We start from the raw sequence: 24,556 nt of genomic DNA on the forward strand, positions 1-24,556 counted from the left end.
CAGCCAAGCTCCACCAGCACCATCAGAGTCAAGGAGGAGAAATGCCGAGGACAGTGAGTGTTTTACAAGTAGGAACTTGGAAGCCACCAGAGAGTCTGTGCATGGTGAGGAGTGGGCGATTATGCTGTCACGTCCCTGTTTCTGACTTCCACACCAGTGCCCATCCCTGCAGATCACTGCACACCAACAGAAGCACTGAACCTCTCTGTGGGCCTGGCCTGGGGACAGAGGCAACAGGCAGAGAGGCTGACACAGTTCTGCATACAGGAAGCTTAATCTTGATATGAATCACACATGGTCTAAAACAGAGTTCCACATAGCTTCAGGACCCAGGAGGGAACAGTCCCAGAGAGAAGTCTTGCACAATGAATAGGGGGTAAGAGTCCAGGAGGAGGTTAGGAGAGATGGTACAGTGGGTAGGCACTTGCCTTGCACACAGTCAACCAGGATTTGATCCCCGGCATCCCATATGATCCCACAAGTCCCATCAGGAATAATTCCTGGGTGCAGAGCCAGAAGTAAACCCTAAGCACTGCCAGATGTGGCCCCAAAACAAAGCAAACAAAGAGTTCAGGAGGAATAAGTGTGACACATCCCAGGAAGAGAAGAGGCCCTGTGATAAGGCAGCTGGTGGCAATTAGGGAGAAGGAGCCAGAAGGCTCAGGGCCCTATGGGTGGGCAACATCGAAAGGTCCAGGTCAGGGTCAATGGTGTGCTCAGAACGGCATCTGCATTTATAAGTGGATTCTGGAAGATAAACGTGAAATTACAGGAGACTGGGATTTCCATTCAGCAGAACTAATGGAACAAGCCCTTCTCACTGCTTCCATGGCCTGGGCTGCTTCTGCTCAGCAGCAGAGCTGAGGAGTGTGGCAGACACCAGTTGCTCAGCACAGGGCATAGCAGTGAATGGGGTCTGGCACATGCCAGCTGGCATCCCGTGTTCCTGGGATGGGCACACACTCATACTGTGGAGAGCAGAGAAGGCAACTCTGCCACACTCTTAGCGTTGGTGGAGGGCCGGTGATTGAGGTGGAGTTGAGGCGTCAGCCACTTGCCTCACCGTGACCAGACATCATGTTGACACTAGTGCTTGTTGCAATGTTCCCAACAGAGGCGGTGAACAGAGAAGATTCCTGAGGACAGAGACACTCCGTGGGGGAGTCAGCAGAGTAGAGCCGCCTCAGGTGGAAACTAGATGAGGGTTTCCAAGCCTTGGAAGCTGTGTGCCAAACTAGTGAGGAAAGCGTCTTAATATCGCTCCAGGAGGCACTTGCTGCAGATGGAGCCCAAGGAGGCAGCACCCACAGTAGGTCCCCCAGTCAGTGCTGCCACAGATGATGCTCAGGGCTCTCCAGCACGCCCAATATCTGGCCCTGCCCCATGCAAACAATGCCTGCCGCTCTCAGGCGGCATGTCTGCACAGGACCCACTCCATTGTGAAAAAGAGTTGCAGGAGGGAAAAACTCAGTGCATGGGTCTGACCCAGACTGACATGATGATGGTGTCAGTGAAGGAGGAGGTTCAGGGTCATGAAAAGCTGCCCACAAAGGGAGCAGCAAAACCACATTAGATGGAGTCACAGAATGTACCATGGACCCCGTCGGGCCAGGATGCAGCCCTCAGTCAAACGCATGCCTGGTATACAGAAGGCCCTAAATTCGATCTCTTTGTTTTGTTTTCATTTTGGCTATACTTGGCGGTGCTCAGGGCTTAATCTTGGCTCTGCACTCAAGGATCACTCCTGGCAGGCTTGGGAGACCATATGAGGTGCGAGGGATGGAACTCAGGTCGGCTACATGCAAGGCAAGCACCCTACCCACTGTCACTCCCGGTTTGGACTAACATCATCTCTTAAAAAGACAGATCATAAGAAAACGACTAACAGTTTCCTCTACCCAGACCAGGCAGCAGCACCAGGCCTCTCTGCCCCTCCCCACAAACCCTGCTCATCATGACAAGAGAACCCTCTGCACCTGAGGTATCTGTCAGGAGACTCGACTATAGAGGGAAAGGTGGGGAGAGCAGTCAATGTTGGTCAATTCTGCTAATATGAAATTTGTTACCGATATGAAGAAGTAAACCAAACTGTTTTGTTTTTGCACCACACCCGGCAATGCATGCATTACTCCTGGCTTTACACTCAGGAATCACTCCTGATGGTGCTGAGAGGACCATATGGGATGCCAGGGTTCAAACCCAGGCCAGCTACGTGCGAGGCAAGTGCCTTCTCTGCTGTACTCTCTCCAACCCCTAATAATGAATTTCATAAAGTATAATTTTCAGGCTTCTTGGGCACAATATGGTTATAATGAATGACAGATGTAGAGCCCTGAGCAACAGTTCAGTGGGATAGGGCAATTGCCTTGCAGATGGCCAACCTAGGTTTGATTCCTGGCACCATGTATGTTCCCCAGCACCCTGTTAGAAGTGAACCCTGAGCACCAATGGGTGTGGCCCCAAATATTTACCACCCTCTCCCCCCAAAAAACAGACAAATAAAACAATAAGGGGTTGGACCTGGAGCGATAGCACAGCGGGTAGGGCATCTGCCTTGCACGCGGCCAACCTGGGTTCAATTCCCAGCGCCCCATATGGTCCCTGAGCACTGCCAGGAGTAATTCCTGAGTGCAGAGCCAGGAGTAACCCCTGTGCATTGCCAGGTGTGACCTAAAAAGAAAAAAAAAAAAGAATAAGGGGTTAATGTGCTTCTTGTTGTCTGGGCTACACCTAACGGTGGTCAGGGTTTACCCTTAGTTGCACTCAGGGATCGTTCCTAACAGGGTTTAGAGAACCATATGGGATGCCAAGAATTGAATAATGATCAGCTGCATGCAAGACAGGTACCTCCTGCTATCCTATCTCTCTAGCCCAGAGAAGTCCTAAATTCATCCTCAGCATGGCATGTTCCCCAAGCACCTGAGAAATTACCCCTAAGCACTGTGCCAGGGGCATGGCACCGCTGGGTGTGGCCCAAAAATAAACTGACAGTAAACATCTTTTAAAAAGGGAGGGGATGAAATTAACTACAAATTTTGGGCAGTTATCCATCTATCCCTGGCCCCGCTATAAGATGTGACCCCCAAAAAAACAAGAAAGGAGATGGGGAAATCCCACCATTTGGGGCAGGGGCTTCATCCTTCCCAATCAAGAAAGGAAACAGGCAAAAAATTGGTAAGAAGCTTGATTGTACACAGAGAAGTGATTTGATAAACACACACAGAACTCAAGATTTTGGTTTTAGGCCACATCCAGCAGTGCTCAAGGCTTACTCCTGGCTCTGTGCTCAGGGATCACTTCTGGTGGTGCTTGGTCCATCTGGGTGCTGGGTTTGAACTCAGATCAGTTGCATGCAAGGCAAGTACCCTACCTACTATACTAGCTCTTCACACACACACATTTTTTTTTTCTCTTTGGTCACACCTGGTGATGCAAAGGGGTTACTCCTGGCTTTACACTCAGGAATACTCCAGGTGGTGCTCAGGGGACCATATGGATGCTGGGAATCAAACCCAGGTCAACCACATGCAAGGCAAACACCCTACCCGCTGTGCTATTGCTCCAGCCCCATGAAGTAGTCATAATTTAAAAAAATCTGGGATTGGGGCATGCAGGCCTGAGCCTGGTAGAAGGCAACTTTGGGGAGATACAACCAAGTGTGCACTAGGACCAAGCACATGTGTGGAACAGCATGGCCGAGGGAAAAGAAGGGGAGAAAAAAATGGAAAGGGGTCAGAGAGAGAGTACATCAGGGAGGGCACTTGCTTGCCCTGCATGCAGCCGACTGACCTGGGTTTGATCCCCAGCACCCCATATGGTCCCCTGAGGCCACCAGGAGTGATCCTGAGTGTAGAACTAGAAGCAACCACTGAGCACCGCTGGGTGTGGCCCAAAAATAAACCAACAGTAAACATCTTTTAAAAAGGGAGGGGATGAAATTAACTACAAATTTTGGCAAATATGACATTTCCTAAATTGCAAATGAGCCAAAGAAGAGACTGTAATGAAACCAGCAAATATTAAAAATGTAACAGCAAGTAGGGCGTTTGCCTTGCACGCGGCCGACCTGCATTCGATTCCCAGCATCCCATATGGTCCCCCGAACACTGCCAGGAGTAATTCCTGAGTGCAAAACCAGGAGTAACCCCGGTGCGTTACCAGGTGTGACCCAAAAAGCAAAAATAAATAAATAAAAATAAAAAAATGTAACAGCAATGAGAATTCTACCCACCCAAGGCTGAGTAACAGCACAGAGAAGTGGCCTATCAAGTAAGTCTGTGGCCTCAGAAGTTCCTTAAGTGAAGGACTGAGAAGCAATGAGTCAGACCTTTGTCCAATAGCTAGGCAGAGAAAAAAACACTGAGGAGAGGCAGGGCCAGTGGTCCCTGCTCGGTGGCAGCCCTACACACAGCTAAGGGGGCAGAGCCTGGCCCCAGGAGAGGACCCTCCCAAGCCCGGGAGCCTGGAGCAGCCTGGGGTGGGGGGGCAGAGCCTGGAAATCCTCAAGTACTTCCTGAAAGAAAGGGCCCTTCCTGTGTAACTCAGGAAGGCAGGCCTGGATGGATGGACGATTTAATCAAAAAAACATTTTATAAAATGGAATTTAAAATACACGCAAGAAAACCCTGAATATTCCTAAAAGCATTAAAAAAATTAAATCAGTAGTTAAAAATCAATTTCCATAAACCACAGGCCTGGATGGTGTACAAGAACATTTGCAAACACTCCCAGGACAGATAATGTTTCGAAAAACAGAGACAGAGATGAAATGTTCTCAGTCAAACAGGCGAGAAGGAAAATATAGGCCATTTTTACTCATTAACATAGGAGAAATGTCCTAGATAAAAGATTAGGAACCTGGGCTGGAATGACAGCAGAGCAGAGAGGGTGACTGCTTGCCTTGCATGCGGCTGATCCAGATTCAATCCCCAGCATCCAGTATGATCCCCCTCCAGCACCACCGGAGTGATCCCTGAGTGCAGAGCCAAGAGTCAGCCCTGAGCATCGCCAGTGTGCTCTTAAATTGAAAACAAAAAAATTAGGAACCTGAATCTATTATTATTATTTCATTTTCTTTTTTGGTCACACCTGGTGATGCACAGGGGTTACTCCTGGCTCTGCACTCAGGAATTACTCCTGGAGGTGCTCAGGGAGCCATATGGGATGCTGGGAATCGAACCCGGGTTGACTGTGTGCAAAGCAAACACCCTACCCGCTGTGCTATCGCTCCAGCCCCCTGAATCTATTATTTTGGAGGGGGGTTGGAGTCTGAGTGCTGCGGAGGGCCCGGGACCTCCTCAGCAGGTCCTAAGGAGCTCAGCACAGCCGCATCCGTGCCCCCCTCAGCAGCTGCTCTCCTGGTGCCTCAAGGACCTCCAGGGCTACACCTGGCAGTGCCTGGGTGTAGTGTGGTGCTGGGTATTATACCAGGGTTGGAAACACACAAGGCAAGTGCTTCATCTCCTTTACTATTTCTCATCTCCTGCTAAAAACATTTTTAAGGGGCTGGAGAGATAATACAGGAGGCATTTACCTTGCACGTAACCAACTTGGTTCAATCCCTGGCACCCCAGAGGGTCACCTGAGCCCCACCAGAAATGATCCCTGAGCACAGAGCTAGGAGTAAGCCCTGAACACTCAGGTGTGCCCTGCCCTCCAAAATTTTTTTTTAATCAGTAGTTACCTCTGGAATACAAGAAATAAAGAATAAAAAGAAAAATGCTGATTGGAGGCATAGGGTTACGGCAAAGGATCACAGATCACCCTACAGAGCCAGTTTTTCTCTTGGGGCTCAAATGTGAGTCTGCGGATCTGGGGGAGACGCCATGTTGGTGGGCACAGACATGCTCCAGGAGCCAGGAGAGGGTAACTGGGCCCCTGGAGCTCGGTCAGAGCTGCCCACACTGCATTCCCACATGGCTGTGCGCACGAGTCCCCGGCTTCCCACTGTCCCACACAGTCTCAGGGGCTGCCTGAGGGAGGAACTGTCCCCACACGGGGCACGAGACTGCCCCTACCTGGACCTCCAGGAAGCCCACCAGAAAGGGGCCCTGAGACCCTCTCCCAGCTCTTGCTCTCAAAAGAGATGTGGCCCAACTGGGGACGCTGTCACAGCCGCCCTGCCCCCACCTCACCTGCTACTCTCCTCCTTCACGGGGGCCTGCCGACTCGCCCTGCCCAGGGGCTCCTGTGCCTTCTCACCGGCGTCCAGCTCAGGCTCCAGGGAGGAGCTGGTGCTGCCGTCACGGCTCACGCTGCTGCCCCTGCCAGGGCTGTTCTCGGCTGAGGCCCGGGGAGACTCTGTGTTCTGCTTCAGGGTCTGCAGCTTGGCCAGGGGGATGATGTCGCAGTCCTGCGGCCGGTGCCACACAGTACGCTGCGTGCTGGCATTGTAGTAGTAGAAGCGTGATGTATTGGGGTCGAAGAGCTCCCACCACTGGTTCTCGCTGGTGCGCTTGATACGGACGCCAGTGGGCGGGTCCCACACACACTCGCCGGTGACCAGGTTGGCGTACATACGCTCCCGGGTGCGTGGCTCGATGATCTCCACCCACTCTAGCCTGACAAGAGTGGGCACTATCAGCAGGAGCAGTGGATAGGCAGGAGGTGTCCCCCACCCAGCAGTGCTGATCACATCCTCTGGCAGTGCAGTGTGTGCCCGAGGGTCAGGATGAGAAGCCTCGGTCCTAGCCAACCGCTCACTGGCCCCTCCAAATATTACCAACCCTTCTACTGGCAGCACAGAAGGCGCCAGGTACCCGCTTCCTGCTGTCAAAGGGGTCTGGGTGACGTTAGTCCCTTCAGAGTACCTTCACTGATCTAGGGAACCAGGCCACCCAGTCCCCACCATTAGTTACCTACAGCAACGACACAGTCCAGTACCTTCAAGGCAGTGGACAGTCAGGGGCTTGGGGCATTTCTGCCCAAGGAACTCAAGTCCACCTACTGGTACCCAAAGAGGAGCTTCTCAATACCAAGATGTCTGAAGTCAGGGCTTATACAGCTCACTCAGACATATTTTTTCTGTGCTTCCAAGAAAACAACAATCTTTCAAAGGAACCGAGTGTCCTGTAACATGAATAGGCTGTGCGTGATCAACAGCTCTTCTTTTATCTGTGTGATCAAAGGTGTCTCCGGTGTGTCTGTGCGTGATCCATGGTGTCTCCTGTATGTATGTATCTGTGTGTGTGATCAACAGTGTCTCGTGTGTCTGTATGTGTCTTCTATGTACAAGTGTGTCTGCACATGTGTTTGTGAGAGATCAATGGCACCTCCCTGTGAGACTGTGTGTGAGTGTCCTCTGTGTGTCCATGTATGTTCAATCAAGGATATCTCACTGTGAGGCTGTGTGCGTGTATGAGTGTCCCCTGTATGTGCACGTGTGTGTGAACAATGGTATCTCCCTGTGTCTGTGATGAATGATAACTATGTGTGCCAACGTGTATTATGATCAATACAAAAATATGAGTATTAAGAGACCAAGATTACTGTAGAAAAATGGGCCCAGGTGAGCTGGGGGCAAATGCCCTGGGTACACTCAGGATGAAAGGTGCAGCAAGGACCGGCCAGAATGCAGAGGGAGTGTCCTGCGGTGCTGAGAGGAAAGGTAACTGGACTTAGCACTCACGAGGCAGTGCAGCAGGAAGATGGGCAGATGTCCATGCTCAGAATCACAGATCAGCTGAAGAGCTGCCTTAGATGTGGGTGTAGAGGGAGAATGCCCATAAGGGCGTGTTATTCACATACACTGGAGGTCAGCTCCCGTGATCCAGGAGCACAGGGGACATGGCACCCCCAATCCTGGACTCAGTGTGGCTCTGTGGGAGGCAAATGGGTCCTGACCACTTTCAGAGCACACGGACACATCTGAAACACACTTGCTATCCATTACCAGTGGCTTGCTTGTAGGAGCCAGGGTCCCTGCCTGAGGAGTGACACAGCTTTGGAGAGAAGAGCTGGGGTGCTATTGTAAATCCACACAACTCAACTATGTCGACAAGGTTATCCTTATCCACTTTGTCACTCATCCACTGACAGAGCCAGAAGGCCAACACACCAGCGCCCAACTCACTCCTCAGAGGACTCTGGTTTCCTGCCAAAGGAAGGACCTCAGGGGACCCTGGTGGGCCTGGAGACCCAGCTACACAGAGAGCCGGGTGTGATGAGAGATGTCAGGACAGGAGCAAAGTGCCATGATAAAAGGTGCACGAGGGAGGGACACACCACCCATGTCCCCACTTTTGGGGTCACAACCTCAGACCCCACAAGTTAGCATCTAAACACAAAGAAATCTGTGAGGTCAAGGAAGAGCAGAGAGCAGAGGACTGTCCCCTGGAAGATGAAAGGAAAGCAACAGCCAGTCCCCAGGTGAAGGCTGAGGGCTGGGAAGTGCCCGGGAGGAGCTGATGGGAGAGTCAGAGCTCAGGGCCCAAATGGGGGGTAGGAGGCATGGCTGTCCCACCGAAAAACTGCCAAACACAAATCTAACCTCATGCAGAGGCATACACCATCACAGAAAGTGTGACTCAGAAAAGAAAGTGTGACTGTCAGAGAACTGGGAATCATGAAGCCCTAGGACACCAGCAGCAAGAAGACTCCTTTGCCCACCTAGCCCCTTCAGCAGGCACCTATGGACAAGGTAGGACATGCTACCAAGGACGCAGGACAAGGTCTGGCACTGCACATCTTACTCAGGCAAGTGTCATGCTGGGTGACACCAGCAGCCCAGTACACAGACCCTCCAAAGGACTCAGAGAAGAGCAGGGGCAGGGGGCAGGGACTCTCTCACACACACATGCACCTTTGTGGGGGATTATTCCAAATAATGTTGAAATTAAAGAGAGAGGTATGAGTGAGGCTGCTAGCCTGATACAGATCCAAGCCCCAAGGCACAGGCTAGTCTCGGGGGTGGCAAAGCAGAGGCCAGTCTCGGGGGTGGCAAAAAATGCTGCTGGTGGTGAACCCCTCCACATGTGGGGTGGGAGGAGGAGCTGAGCCTGGGTGGACCCAGACAGAAAGGCAGGCAGCATCATAGCACAGCAATCCACACACCCAAGGATGAGCCTGCTCCATCCCCCCACACACGGCACTCACCTGGTGCTGGGCGCTGAGGTCCGAGACTCCTGTGCACCGGCATTTCGGCTCTCACATTCGTACTCCTGTGTCTGGGACATCGCAGGCTTCTCTGAAGACAAGTGGACAGAGGCCAGCAAGTCACGGGGAGGCCCCTCCAGCATCAGTCGGGAAGGCGCCGCCCAGCTGCAGAGACAGTTTGAGTCTCTAAGCACACTGACTGGGAAGGAATCTCCACACATTTCTGGGTTTGAGGAGCCAGTAATGACCAGCTCCATGCTCACGGCCAGTGCACTCAGAGCCTCGAGTAGCACCAGGCCCAGTGGACCCAGCCCTCCCTCCATGAGAGGGCAGACACCCACTGGCCCTCAGAAGGTCCACACAGCAGGTCCTCTCGGTCATGACGAAGGGCCCTGAGAATATGCTGGAAAAAGACACTGCTGACCCCCACCTCATCCAGTAGGAAGCACTTAATTCCAGGTAAAATACACATCTAATTGTTACAACAAGTAGGCCTTAGAAGAATGAAGAAGGAAATCTTTATAAGACCTGCTGTGGGGCTGGAGACATAGCATGAGCTAGGTTCAATCTCCAGCTCCACACGGTTCCACAAGAACGGCTGGGAGACACCGAGCAGGGCTGAGAGCAGTCCCCAACACTACTAGGTGTGGCCCAATAAGCAACAGAAAAGCAATATACAGTGTGACCTACAGCAGAGAGAGCTAATCAGACAGAACACCAGTAAAAAAAAAAAGAGAAGAATGAAAAATAATAAATTGGGTAATTATAAAGGGCCATCATTCATCAAGACAACTTTAGGAGTAAAAGGTAAGTCTAGAGTGCAGAATCTGTGCTATGAAGAATATCACAGCAAACACACATGTATACTACACGTATGTTCTATACATGTACAATTATGCAAGTATGCCCACACATGCCTGCTACATGTGCAATGTACAGATTAAGTACAATGCACATACATATCACACATGACACATGTATGCTGTATGCGCTATATTCGCTGCATGCATATTACAAGTGTGAGTTACATGTATACAGATTACATAAGCACCACACACATTACATATGCTCACCACATGTCCCTTAGACATGATGTATGTGCTGCTGCAGAGTAGTACACTTATGTACACTATGTGCTACACATATAGATCTCACACAGTATATATGTACCCACTGCAAATTGCAAGTATTACTGCAAGTGTGTATCATACTTGTGTGTTACATATGTATATATACAAGCACTATCTAATCTGACAAAGGACTATTTCCAGGATATACAGAATTCCTTGAAATAAGAAAAACACAATCTAGCAGGAAAAGGGATCGTTTAAACACATACTCTGTATTACAAATTATTATTGCCACAGTTAATAAGCAAATACAAATGAGCTCACTTTTTGCTTCAGTCCTCAGGCAAATGCTAAGCACAGTTTACCTCTGGGGAACTGGCAAGGCCTGCCCTGTCTAGCTCCAGATTGAGGGGCATGTATGCACACCAAGAACTGCACTAAGCCCCAGGCACAAGCTGCCCTGAGCTGCAGAGACAGACACACTGCGTGTACCCATATGACTGCTTCCCTCATGCTGAGACAGAGCAGGTTAAACCACCTCTTCTGCCATAACATCCAACAAGCACTGTGTGGAGTGCCATCCCAAGGAACAAGGGGCTGTCCTCATCTGCCAAGTTTACACATGTGCTGATGAAGAAGAGCTCTTGGGAGTTCAGCATGCTCACAATACCCCAGGCACACCTGCTTCCCTGAAGTCCACAGCAATGAAGAGCAGGCCTGGGGGTCCCCGAGGGCATGTCCACATGCAACCTGTACCGGGGCAGAGCTGTGCCCAAGCCAGGGCAGCAAGTAGTCAAGGCAACAGGAAGGATGAAAACCCTGCCTGGAGCCTGTTTTTTCTCCGGAACACTCTTGGCCTTCTCTTTTCTGTGCTCCAAAATCCACACATTATGTACTTGATGCTCAGACTACCAGGAAATCCAGGTTTAAAGGGAAACAAGAATTTCTAATTTCATGCCTAAGAGAAAACAGGTGACCTTCTTGTTTGGGTTCCAAATTTAAAAACGTTAAAAGCATAGTAGAGTTAGTGAAAATTCTGAAACACAGTAAAGTTTCTATCATACCCAGGAAGTTAAAAAACAAACAAACAAGGGGCTGGAGCGATAGCACAGCGGGTAGGGTGTTTGCCTTGTATGTGGCCAACCCCGGCTCGATTTCCAGCATCCCATATGGTCCCGAGCACCACCAGGAGGAATTCCTGAGTGCAAAGCCAGGAGTAACCCTTGTGCATCGCCGGGTGTGACCCAAAAAGCAAAAGCAAATAAACAAAAACCCCAAAAAACAAAAACTACCGCACCACTACAACTATGTCTCCTGCATGTCCCTGTCCCATAAGCTCACTTGGAACAAAGAGGAAAGCCTGGTTTGGGCCTCAGTGAAGCCACAGCCACATGCTTCAGAAAGCCTTCCAACTGCTCGGTCAGTGTCCCTGCACTGCCAATTCTGCTTTCATTTTGAAGTAGTTTCATTCTAGGTCTCTGCATCATTTCTCTGCAAATCTCAGAATCTGCTTAATTTCTACAAAAAGATGTCTGGGATTTTTATTGCAGTTGTGTTGAATTAATCCATCAATATGAAATCTCACACTGACAACAGACTTTTCCAACTTATTAACAGACCATCTCTCACCATGAAATTAGGTGAACTTACTTCCTGCCGTGTTTGCATTTCTTTGTATATATGTCTCGCACATATTTAGTCAAATTAATCTTGGTGCTTCCTTTTATTTTGGAGGGGGGCATATCTGATTATGGTTGAGGCCATCACACAGTGCCAAGGACTGAACAAGGCACTCCCATGCAAAGCATGAGCTCCAGGCTTATTATTCTTTGTTTCTGGGCAATACCTGGCTGGGTTCAGGATTTACTCCTGGCTCTGCACTCAGGGGTCACTCCTAGCAGGACTTGAAAGAGCGCTCTGGGATTGAACCTGGGTTGATTTGCCTATAAGGCAAGTGCCTTACTCATTGTACTATCTCTCCAGGACTTTGAACTACCACCCTGGTCTCTAACCAGGTTTGTGTTGTACTGTTCAGTGCTAGGAATTGAACCCAGGGCCTTATGCATGTGAGGTGTGTGCTCTATCACTGAGGCTGAGCCATAAAACATCCTCGACCCTTTGGGGGCTGTGATAGTACATCAGGCAGGGTGTTTGCATTATAAGTTGCCAAGCCAGGTTTGATCCCTGGCATCCCATATGGTCCCCAGAGCACCACCAGGAGTAATTCCTGAGTTCAGAGTCAGGAGCAAGCCCTGAGCACCACTGGGTATGACCTAAGAAATAATACATACATACATACATAAATCCGGCTGTCTCCACTTCCCTTCCCGGCTGCACCCAGTGCTAGCAGGGGCACAGTTTCTGGGAGATAGTGTAGTCTGACTGCCACAGTGTCTTTTTGGGGGTGTGGTGGTGGAGGGGTCTCACACATGTGTTCACAGGAGCTGCACTTGTGGTAGAGGTGCTCACACACACCTGGAAGACTCTTGGGGTGCTGGGGCTGTCACACATAGCAGAGCCACGTGGGTGCACCAGGGACTGACCATGTGCCCTGAGTTTGCAAAGCAGCACTATGGCTACTGACCTACTTGGTCCCCTTGGAGGATGCTTTTTTTTTTTTTTTTCAGTGTCAGAGATTGAAGACCACTCGCTTGTGAGGAACATGCTTCAACTACTGAGCCACATTCTCAATGAAAACAGATTCTAAAATTTTTCTTATGTAGGCTGCACAGATAGTACAGAAGGGAAGGTGCTTCCCTTACACGCAGACTTCAGCACCATGTATGGTCAGTCCCCTGAACACAGCCAAGGGTCATCTTGAGCACCATCAAATGTGACCCAAAAAACAATTCCTCCAGAACTTGCTTGCGCTTCTCAAAGAATCCATTCATTTCATACAAGCTGTCCAATGTACTGGCATCAAGTTGTAACTGTACTCCTATCTTAGCTTTCAAGATAAAAGAATCTATCTTATCCCTGGTATTGATAATGTGTCTTTCTTTTTTTTTTTTTTTTAATTTTTTTTCTTTTTTATTTTTTTTTCTTTTTTTTTTTTATTTTTAAATTTATTTATTTTTAATTAGAGAATCACCGTGAGGGTACAGTTACAGATTTATACACTTTTGTGCTTATACTTCCCTCATACAAAGTTTGGAACCCATCCCTTCACCAGTGCCCATTCTCCACCACCCGTAAACCCAGTGTCCCTCCCACCCTCCCCAATCCCATCTCCCCCCCACCCCACCCTGCCACTGTGGCAAGGCATTCCCTTCTGTTTTCTCTCTCTAATTAGCTGTTGTGGTTTGCAATAAAGGTGTTGAGTGGCCGCTGTGCTCAGTCTCTAGCCCTCATTCAGCCCGCAACTCCCTTCCCCCACATGGCCTTCGACTACAATGTAGTTGGTGATCGCTTCTCTGAGTTGACCTTTCCCCGGAACGTGAGGCCAGCCTCGAAGCCATGGAGTCAACCTCCTGGTACTTATTTCTACAGTTCTTGAGTGTTAGTCTCCCACTCTGTTATTCTATATACCATAGATGAGTGCAATCTTTCTATGTCTGTCTCTCTCTTTCTGACTCATTTCACTCAGCATGAAACTTTTCATGCCCATCCACTTGACTACAAAATTCTTGACCTCCTTTTTTCTAACAGCTGCATAGTATTCCATTGTATAGATGTACCAAAGTTTCCTCAACCAGTCATCCGTTCTGGGGCATTCGGGTTTTTTCCAGATTCTGGCTATTGTAAACAGTGCTGCGATGAACATACATGTGCAGATGTTGTTTCGATTGTACTTTTTTGCCTCTCTGGGATATATTCCCAGCAGTGGTATTGCTGGGTCAAATGGGAATTCAATATCTAATTTTTTGAGAGTCGTCCAAATTGTTTTCCAGAAGGGCTGAACCAGTCGGCATTCCCACCAGCAGTGAAGAAGGGTCCCTTTCTCCCCACATCCTCTCCAACAGCGGTTGCTTTTGTTCTTTTGGATGTGTGCTAGTCTCTGTGGTGTGAGGTGGTATCTCAAAGTTATTTTGATCTGCATCTCTCTGATGATTAGTGATGCAGAGCACTTTTTCATGTGCCTTTTGGCCATTCGTATTTCTTCCTTGGTAAAGTTTCTGTTCATTTCTTCGCCCCATTTTTTGATGGGGTTGGATGTTTTCTTCTTGTAGAGTTCAACCAGTGCTTTATATACCATTGATATCAACCCCTTATCTGATGGGTATTGTGTAAATATCCTTTCCCATTCTGTGGATAGTCTTTGTATTCTGGTCACTGTATCTCTTGCGGTGCAGAAGCTTTTTAGTTTAATGTAGTCCCATTTGTTGATCTCTGTTTTTACTAGATTGCTTAGTTCCGTGTCACCTTTGAAGATACCTTTATCTTCAATATCGTGGAGGGTTTCGCCGACCTTGTCTTCAATGTACCTTATGGTTTGCGGTCTAATGTTGAGGTCTTTAATCCATTTTGATCTGACTTTTGTGCATGGTGTCAGGTCAAGGTCTAAACCCATTTTTTTGCATGTGGTTGTCCAGTTGTGCCAGCACCATTTGTTAAAGAGGCTTTCCTTGCTCCACTTCACATCTCTTGCTCCCTTATCAAAGATTAGATGGTCATGATAATGTGTCTTTCTTATTTCACTTAATCAGTCTGTCAGTTTTATTGCTCTTGTTAAAAAATAAAACAAGGCAGCTTTTACCTTAACCATTTTTCTGCCTGTTAATTTCCATTTTCATCAAACCTGCGTCCCACCTGGGTTCAATCCCCAGCATCTCACATGGTTCCCCAAGCAGCACCAGGAGTAATCCCTGAGCACAAAGTCAGGAACCAGGAGTAAGCCCTGATCACCACTGAGAGCAGCACCCAAAACCAAAAATTTCCCCTTTGATCTCTCTTTTGCTGTTTGCACTATTCAAACAATAAAAAAACCCACTGATTTTTCTAAATACTTGTATGTAGGATAACATAGCCTCAGGTAGTTTAGGTTTATTGGGTTACTCCCATTATGGTGCTCCCATTCCTCTTTATTTGTAGCTTTTTTCTTAGTGTTCTGTTGACTTGCAAATATTGTTTTTCTCTTCTCCTTGAGTCCTTTGCATAGTTTATTCAGAGCAATGTCCTTTTTATATGGACACAGGAAGACTTAGCAAATGTTATGCTTTTGTAACCTGGGAGTCATTTGACTCTACATGATATTTTCCTCCTGGGCATCTGTTCTCTCAACTTAAGCCTCAGCTGCCCTTACTTCCTAGCACTCCCAAAAGCAGGGTCCTGACGAGGGACGAGACGGACCCAGAGCAAGCGGTGAGTTGTGTGCTACTCTGGCATTGAGATGGGCCTGGCCAAAGTGCCTAATGCTTAACTATAAGTTAAGAGCTTGATCACGGACAAATGTTGTCATGATCCAAACAGTGATAACTAGATTTGGACCCTGCTAGGGTTAGGAGTGATTAATCTGGCCTGAGTGCTGTAGTCTGAGCCTGTGGCAAGATGTTGCCAGGAGAGCTGCCTTGCAAGCCTCAATGTATCTCTTGCTATGTCCATACAAAAATAACTAGTATTAAGATGCTAATAAGCGTTTGGACTAAGGAAAGGTAAAAAACCTTAAGAGTCAGGAAGGGCTTTCTTATGTTGATTTTGCTACCTGGCTGGGTGTAGCCTAGAGGGAAGGTGGGAGAGACAAGTAGGAAGAGAGAAGAGAGAAGAGAGAGAGGCTGCAGTTGATCCAGAGAGAGGCCAGAGCTGGGAGTGCGGGAGATGAGAAAGATGGAAGACTGAATAAACGGTAACTAATCAGCAACCAGCTTGGTCCTCGTTCTTCCTTCGCCTGTCCTTGGCTAACGGCCGTCCCGATCCAGTCCACACACAGCGGTTCCAGAGCACCGAACATGGGCGGTGAGATAGAGCCGCCCAGGAGAGCCCGCAAGTGCACACACCCCTCTGCGTGCCTTAGTTTTTTACACTTGTATTGGTTCCTTTTTTACTTTTTTTGTCAGAAAACCTATTTTGTATGACTTATCTGTCGAAGCTTAGTGAGACTTCATGGCACTCGGGGCTGGAGATAGGGTGCTTGCCTAGCACAAGGCCAACCAGGGTTCAATCTCTGGCACCCCATACAGTCCCCCAAGCCCAACAGGACTAATTCCTGAGTGCAGAGCCAGAAACAAGTTCTGAGCATCACTAGGTGTGACCCAAAAACAAAACAAAAAATTAACAAAAACAAACAACAACAAAAAGACTTTTTTGGTAGAGATAGTCAGAAAAATAGAGGGGTTAAAGCACCTGTCTTGCAAAATTCCAACTCCAGTTTGATCCTGGCACTGCATATGGTCCCCCTAAACACTGCCAGGAGTAATCTCTGAGCAGGGCCAGGTGTGTCTCCCCACAAAAAATAAGGATTTTATGGCACAGAAAATTTGTCTCTTCAGGTGCTAGTGCATATGCACCAGGATGCTATCTATGGGTATTAGGCATCCACTTGGCTAATGAAGCTGAACTAGATTCTGTCCCACTAAGAGTTCAACTACACCTGTACTTGATTAGACTTTGCTTCTTGGGTTTACAGTTATACTATTAGGTATAATTCATGGTTTTGAACCACACTTGGCAGTGTGCAGGAGCTACTACCTGCTCTGCGTTCAGGTCACACTTGTGCCTGAGTCTCTCCTGCACACAGAGCTGTGCTCGGAGTGCTGAATGGTCTCTCTCCTCCTGTAGTGTATTCTCAGGAATATCATGAAATGTCTCTACTTGGTGTATTTCTTGCTCTGAAATCATTAAGTTTGATATCATTACAGTCACAATGGCCTCTATTCGGGTTAGAACTGCTATCCTTTGCCATCCTAGGTTAGAGGTTAGGTTAGAATTTTTCAAGCAGACTTACCGTGCAGCACGTTGTTAGGTATGCTTGCTCTTATGCAATCTCACAACTTCCAGATTTGTGACTGTTGGCATGGGTGGGTTGAAATCCACCATCTTGCTACTTGTTTTTCATTTTTCCCATCTGTTCCTTCTCTCCTTTTTCTGTCTTCTTTTGAATTTAATGTTTTACTGCTTCATTTTTTTCTTTCCTGTTCACCTGAGTCTACCATCACCTCCTCCCAGTTGTGTGCAATTATCATCACAGATTGTCCTTCTGTGTTATGATGGCCCAAACCACCATAAAACCTTATTCTTACCTTTAATAGCTTTCTTTTAACATGCTGAGGCTGGCCCTGCAACTGCATTAATTAAGCAACATCCATGTATGACTCTGGAGATATACACAGGCACCAATGTGTGCAAATTTGTGGGGGCCAACCCAATGGTGTTAGGGGGTCCATGCCCTAACTGCTTGGCCACTAGCAGAGTCATACCTAGCAGTGCTCAGGGGCCTTATAGTCAAAGGATTAAACCCAGGGCCCCCACTTAAACCACATCCCCAGCCTTTTCAGGGTTACACAATGTGCTGGGAACTACTCCCCATGGAGTCTTAGGAGGACACTCCTGTACAGTCCCAGGGATTGAACTTGGGAGCCCAGCACGTGCTCTGGTCCTTTGAGCTATCTCTCTGCTCATCTCCCCCTCCTCCAACAATTATTTTTTATTTGGATTTATTTATTTGGGCCACACCCAGCTGTGCTTAAAGCTTACTTCTGCCTCTAAACTCAGGGATCACTCCTGGTGGAGCTCAGGGGGTCACCCGGGGTGCCAGGGATTGAATCTGCGCGCAACATAAACACCTTACCCACTAGGCCTAAACCAATAATGATCTTTGAAAGAGACTGAGATCATAAGAAAAGGACCTGATATCTCTTTCAGGGCTCAGCATCTTTTCTTCTGACTGCTCTGAAGGCTTTTCATCGAGCGATAGCACAGTGGTTGGGTGTTCGCCTTTCACGCGGCCAACCTGAGTTTGATTCCTCCGCCCCTCTCGGAGAACCCGGCAAGCTACTGAGAGTATCGAGCCTGAGCAGCAGAGCGTGGCAAGCTACCTGTGCGTATTGGATAGGCCAAAAACAGTAACAATAAGTCTCTTAATGAGAGACGTTATTGGTGCCCGCTCGAACAATTGATGAGCAACGGGATGACAGTGACAGTGACATTTTGAGCAATTTAAAATACGCCTTGTGTAGTTTTATTCCTGATTTCTTCTAGATAATTTGTTTGAGCTACATGTATGCTTATCATCACTGTCCCTCCAGTTAACTGCTTTGTCTTCTCAGCCTTTCCTGGAGCCCAGTGACACAGCATGAGCCTCTGTGCACTGTTTCAAGGCTCACTCACACTTCTTTTCTGCTGGTGTTTCTCTGGAAGTCCTACTCCTCATTTGAGTTTGCATTGTTCAAAAAATGTTTTCTTCTGTTGTATCCCGTTTATGGAGGGTGGGATACAGCATATTTTGCATTCCCACATTTTCATTTTGGCTCTACAAGTTTAATCCCGATCTTTTCTTGATTCCCTGTCTTATTTACTTCATCATAGGCTTAATTCTTTTTCAGTTGAATCCATCCTATTTGCTGTTGCTAACAGGCACTTTTCTAGTGATAACTTTTCCTTATTTTCCAGTTCATGCCACAGTTCTGTTATCATGGTCCTCTTGAGTTCCTTTCCTTTCCTTTATGTCTATTAAATTTTCTTCTTTTAATCTACAGATAGTGCAGCACATTCCCAGTGGGACTGCTTAGGATTACAGGGTTCTGGGAAGACCTGAGGGCTCCCATTGGCTGGCCACACCTTCAAGCTCTCTGTGGACTAGGTCTGACCTCAGACTCAAGTTTCTTCCCTCATGGTTAACAGCAGGCCCTGCTGAAGGGCTATGAGTAAGTGACCGCAGGGCAGGACACCCATGGAGGCCTAGCTTCTCCTGCACAGTGCCCTGGAAGTCCGTGGTGCCCAGAAGCTGCAGAGGGTACAGCTCATACAAAGCTCTTCTCACCCACCCACTCCCCTTCAGGTCTGGATCTTTAGAAAATCTGAGCCTCCGCCTGCATAAGGATTTCTCACCAGACTGTTTCATGAAACAAGCATAGTCCAGCATGACCCAAAAAATTCCTCTTCTTAAAACAAAATCCAACCCTGCCCAAGCCTTCCCAGCCTCACCCTCCTTCAATTCATTGTTGATTATCTTGTTATTCTGATTTTTTCACTCTTTTGGTTCATTTTACTAAGTTTCCAGGAGAGGAGTGGAATAAACAAGTCTTGACTCAGAGAGCCTCAGTTCCATTTTCAATGCTGTTTTTAATCAGTCTTCCAAGTTCTGAACAATGACTGCATCTCAGTTCACGTTCTAAAGGCTTGGCTGGACACTGGCATACAATGCCCCATTCTCCTGCTTGCTCAGTGAGCGGGCGGCCTGGCATTTCCGCATCCGCGCCTGCAGCAGCTGTTCCTACAAGCCCCTCCATGCTGCCATGGCCAAAAGTATGAACCAACTGCCAGCAAGTCTCTTTTGGGCATATGAGAAAGGGGGTTCCAGGTCCCACACACAGAGAAAGGATGCTGCTGTCTGGAGCCACATCAGTGACTTTTGAAATGAGTCTTAGGGAGACACAGTCACCCCCTGGGACAGCATAACCCCGGTGCCAGGAGGTCATGTGGCCGAAGTCAGAACAAGCATCTCATTGCTGACTTGCCTGCTCTGCTCAGGGGCTTGCCATAAGCCCCTTACTTTCCTATGCCAAGAGAAACTGCACAGAAGTTGTGAGCTCCTTGGTCAACTTCAGGGACAGAAACAAGCCTGGCCCACCTGGGCTCACCAATAGGGGGTGTGGGGGGGAACCCAGGCCCCCCACCCCACCAGCAGCAGGTCAGAGGCCAAAGGCAGTGTTGGGCCTCAGATGAGGAGTGCCCTGCCCTATGCACAGCCGCTTGAGTGAAAATTACTCTCTGGAAGAATCCTGACCTCCAGGCTGTGAGGAGAGGGCACACAGCACGGCTCACACAGGAGAGGGCACAGCAAGGCTCACACAGCAGAGGGTGCATAGCATGGCTTAGATCACAAAGGAGAGGGCACCCAGTGCAGCTGTAGGTCTATGGTGAGAGCGCTTCACCTCCGTAGAGGGGTGGGGGTCTCAGCAGACATTCGCAGATGTCAAATGGTAGAACACCACTGAATTGGAGCAGCTGTCTGAGAGATACTATGAGATAAGATACTTAAAATAGTCTTTAATCCAGCAATGAGTTACTGGAATAGGGAGACTCAGGGGCAACAACACAAACTCAGAAAACCTATGAAGTAGGAGCTGGTGCACTCTGCATCTTGAGGTCCTGTCAGCATCTGCTCTAGCTTCGGGGAGCACAGAGTGGGCCAAGTCCAGGGGTGGACTGACAGGAAGTGGCACCCCAGCAGGGATGTTCTCCCTCTGCTCTGAGCAGGTGCTACAGCTGGGGGAGTGGCCAAGAGTATCAGACTCAGCATATCAAGGTCTCAGAATTGTTTGAGAAAGGAAAGAGTATTAATGAAGTTTATAGGGAAAACAAGTGAATGAATTCCAACCTAGTTGTGGAGAAAAAAGAAAATCAATCCAAGTTTAAGGGGTTGGAGCGACAGCACAGCGGGTAGGGCATTTGCCTTTCACGCGGCCGACCTGGGTTCAATTCCCAGCGTCCCATATGGTCCCCTGAGCACCGCCAGGAGTGATTCCTGAGTGCAGAGCCAGGAGTAACCCCTGTGCATCGTCGGGTGTGACCCAAAAAGCAAAACTAAATAAATAAAAATAAAGAATCCAAGTTTAGGAAGATTTAAAGAAAGAAAGAGAGCAACCTGCCCTATTTCTCTGCATATCTGGTTTCCCAATAAAAACCCTAAAGTTCCTTCTCTTTTTGCTTCTATACTACCGTACTAACTGCAGACCTCTACAAGAGCATCTGATTTTGGTGAAGTAGAGATGAGAGTTGGCAAGGGGTAAGGGGGACATGAAAAAGACACAGGGTGTCACATGACCAAACGGCCTGGGTTGGATAATTATAATTTTTCCTGCGGACAAGGGGAATTGCAGGCATTCCCTGTGTCAGTACCAAGTTCCCAACAGTACTCAATTTCCCTGCAGAATGTGGGGACTCTGACAGGTTTATTCTCCAGCCCCAGTTTTGTCTCGTTTTTAAGTTTTGGGGTCACACCAGTGCTGTTCAGGGGTTACTCTGCACTCAAGAATTACTCCTGGCAGTGCTTGGGCGACGATATGAATGCCAGGGATGGAACCTAGCTGGGGTGCAAGGAAGACAAGTGCCTTACCTGCTGTACTCTCTCTCTTTTGTTGTTGCTGCTTCCACCTCTTGTTGTTTTAATATTCTCTAGCCACAGACTTCCCAGATTGGTCTGCAGGATTTCCCTGTCTCTCCTTTACCCTGAAGCAGTGTCCTCCGCTTGCTGGGAACCTCAGCTCTGCCTTGGAGCCGAGCTTGCCTCCTTCATGAGCCCACACAGTGTAAAGACTATGCACAATTAGACTTTCAGATGCTTATCATTCTCTATCCCGTCTCTCTAACTTTATTTTCTCCTTAAAAAATCATGCTCTCTCAGGGCTGGAGCGATAACACAGCGGGTAGGGCTTTTGCCTTGCACGCGGCCGACCCGGGTTCGATTCCCAGCATCCCATATGATCCCCTGAGCATGGCCAGGGGTAATTCAAGTGCAGAGCCAGGAATGACCCCTGAGCATCGCTGGGTGTGACGCAAAAAAGAAAAAAAAAATCACGTTCTCTCTTCTTGAAGTCTACCTTTTAGAAGCATCTTTTTGTTTGTTGTTGGGCCACATCTAGTGATGCTCAGGGCTTACTCCTAGCTCTGCACTCAGGAATCATTCCTGGAGGTCACAGGGGACTATATGGGATGCCTGGGACAGAACCTGGCTTGGCTGTGTGCAAGATGAGCGTATTCCCCATTGTACTACCACTCCCGCTCTAGAAGCATTTGTGTGTGTGTGTGTGTGTGTGTGTGTGTGTGTGTGTGTGTAACACCCAGTAATGCTCAGGGGTTACTCCTGGCTCTGCACTCAGGAATTACTCCTGGTGGTGCTTGGGGGACCATATGGGATGCCGGAGATCGAACCCAGGTCGGCCACGTGCAAGGCAAACGCCCTACCTGTTGTATTATCACTCAGGCCCCTCTAGAAGAATTTTTAATGAACATCTGTTGGTAATAAGCTCACTACTTTTGTTTACTTCAAAATACGTTCATATCTTTTAAAAAAGATTTCGCTGACTGCTTGTCTAAATCTTTCGACACCAAGGATTTGCAAACACAGTTTAGACAAGCTGGATGGGCTGTTTTGGTCTAGGACTCAAAATCCCACACAGGCAATTGAAAGGAGGTACTTTTCCTGACAAACTTACAAATAAATATTTGAATACAGATTTAGCAACAACCATAAAAAGCATAGAGTGTTGCAGGAAAGAACAGTGTTTTCCTGATAAATCTACATCCCAGCTGATAAACATCCCAGAAAGTGCTATTAAAAATTCAGCAGGGCTTTCCGGAAAGGCTGTGAGGCAGGTATTTTGCTTTCACAGACCTCTGAGCACGCCTGTTCTCCCCTCTCACACATCCCTGTCTGCTTCTACCTCGGTCATCTTCATAGTCATCTTACTAAGCACAAACTTCCTGAAAGTGGATTCTACATCACTTCCCCTTCCCCTCCACCTTCCTTGCCTTTGCTGTCGGCTGCTGTGAGATGGGCATGCTTGCACAAATGCTCACGGGTGCATGCTTGATTTAGAGGATGGGCCTGCCTGAAGTTTTTGGTTCTCACATTTGTGCCTGCTTCAGGGGGCACGCCTAACCTTGGTGCTCCCACATCTTTTACGTGTGGTGCCCATACATACCTGAGTGTGATGGTGCTGGGCGTCCCACACAGCAGGGCTGTAGGATCATATGTGGAGCACCAGGAAGCGTACTCAAGGCCTTGCTCGTGCTCACAAACAGGGGACTTTGGCTGCTGAATCTTAAAGTAGGCATCATTTCAACGTAAATGATGGTTCGTAAACAGGTGGTTCGTTTTAGCTCAGAAGCCAGCTTTCTCTGTGCACCAGCTCTCCAAAGGAGGCCTAGGAAGTGGCACCCGAGAGGTTCCAGGCCAGCTGCAGGGTGGCTGGCAGGACAGGCTGGCCCTCATGCAGAACCCATGTTTGAGCAGGACACACCCAGGTGCTTACTGAGACTCTGCCAAGCACACATTCCACCTGCCAGCAATACCATGCCTCCACACCTTCCCCTTCCACTGGACACGGCCTGTCTGGAGAAAGTCTGTTAAGGAATGAATGGAGGAACAATACTCCTGTCCAACAGAGGTCTGTGGGGTCCCAGGAGTGCCCAGAGGAAGAAGGCTAGTGCTTTACTTGGTCCCCCCAGCTTTGCCACTCACTTCAGATGCAGTGGTACCAGGATGGTCCCACTTGCCACAGGAAGTGGCTGCTACCAATGCCCCTGGCATTGTACATTAGTGTGTACTGTCACGCTTCCAGGGAAGCCTCTGGGTCCCTGTGGGCACATCCTGGTGTCCCACAGATCTGCCTCTGTAGGAGAAATAGTGCTCATTCCCTCAGAACAGCCTCTCAGGCCCGCCTATATTCCTCATTCTCAGAACACAGAAAACCTAGCAAGTCAAATCACTGATAATGACAAAAGATGCCAAAGGGTCTGACTGGGCAGCCTGGTGGCTTGAGAAGGTTCCTCTGGAACCCAGGTGTGCTGCTCTGCCGGCACTTGGATGCCCTGGTCCCTAGGGCACAAGCTCTCTGCAGCTTTTCTTTTTTTAAGAAATTTATTTTTATTTTATTTTATTTGTTTTGCTTTTTGGGTCACACCCGGCGATGCACAGGGGTCACTCCTGGCTCTGCTCTCAGGAATTACCCTTGGCGGTGCTCAGGGGACCATATAGGATGCTGGGATTTGAACCCGGGTTGGCCACGTGCAAGGCAAACGCCTTACCCGCTGTGCTATCGCTGCAGCCCTCTCTGCAGCTTTTCAAGGAGGCCACTGGGCTCAACCCCAGCCCATCTCAGTTCCCAGCAATCTCCCACTGCTCTCATCATTTTGGACATTCCCAAGGCAGAAGGAGCTGTGAACTGGAGGGATGAAAACCAAAACCCATATCCTGTAAGTCTCCACATCACATGGCAGTCTCTCAGCACAGGCTCCTGCAAACCCGCCCACAGGAATGCCAGGCTGCGGAACGCCCCCTGTGGGGGCAGACTGGAAGCATCTGTCCTAGAAGCAACATGATGATGACTGGGACATTCCCCTTCTCCAAAGCACTTCCTGTTCTCCGGCATGCCTTGTGTTCCGCCAGCTCCTTCCCTCCACCAGTGACTCAGGCCCAAGATGATGCCCTCCCCACACCCCACCCTCACCCCCACACTGTCTGCCCACTTGCCCAGTCCTCCCTTCATGCCATCATAACCCTGGCCTAAGCTGCC

At 48.7% G+C, this 24,556-nt stretch overlaps 1 protein-coding gene across 4 annotated transcripts in view; it reads right to left on the minus strand.

Annotated features, from left to right (window-relative positions):
* ARHGAP39 (Rho GTPase activating protein 39) overlaps window positions 1–24,556 on the minus strand; it is a 65,630-nt gene that overhangs the window by 23,177 nt on the left and 17,897 nt on the right. For 3 of the 4 annotated variants that reach the window (XM_055125848.1, XM_055125847.1, XM_055125850.1), the window contains exons 2-3: window positions 9,094–9,258; window positions 6,135–6,560 (exon numbers count right to left, since the gene is read on the minus strand). In XM_055125848.1, the coding sequence (XP_054981823.1) occupies window positions 6,135–6,560; window positions 9,094–9,236 (569 nt within the window). In that variant the 5' untranslated portion in view covers window positions 9,237–9,258. The remainder of the gene's footprint in view (window positions 1–6,134; window positions 6,561–9,093; window positions 9,259–24,556) is intronic. The other variant, XM_055125849.1, reaches the window with a different exon arrangement.

Source organism: Sorex araneus, chromosome 2 (assembly GCF_027595985.1).
Source record: "Sorex araneus isolate mSorAra2 chromosome 2, mSorAra2.pri, whole genome shotgun sequence".
NCBI classification, from domain to species: domain Eukaryota; kingdom Metazoa; phylum Chordata; class Mammalia; order Eulipotyphla; family Soricidae; genus Sorex; species Sorex araneus.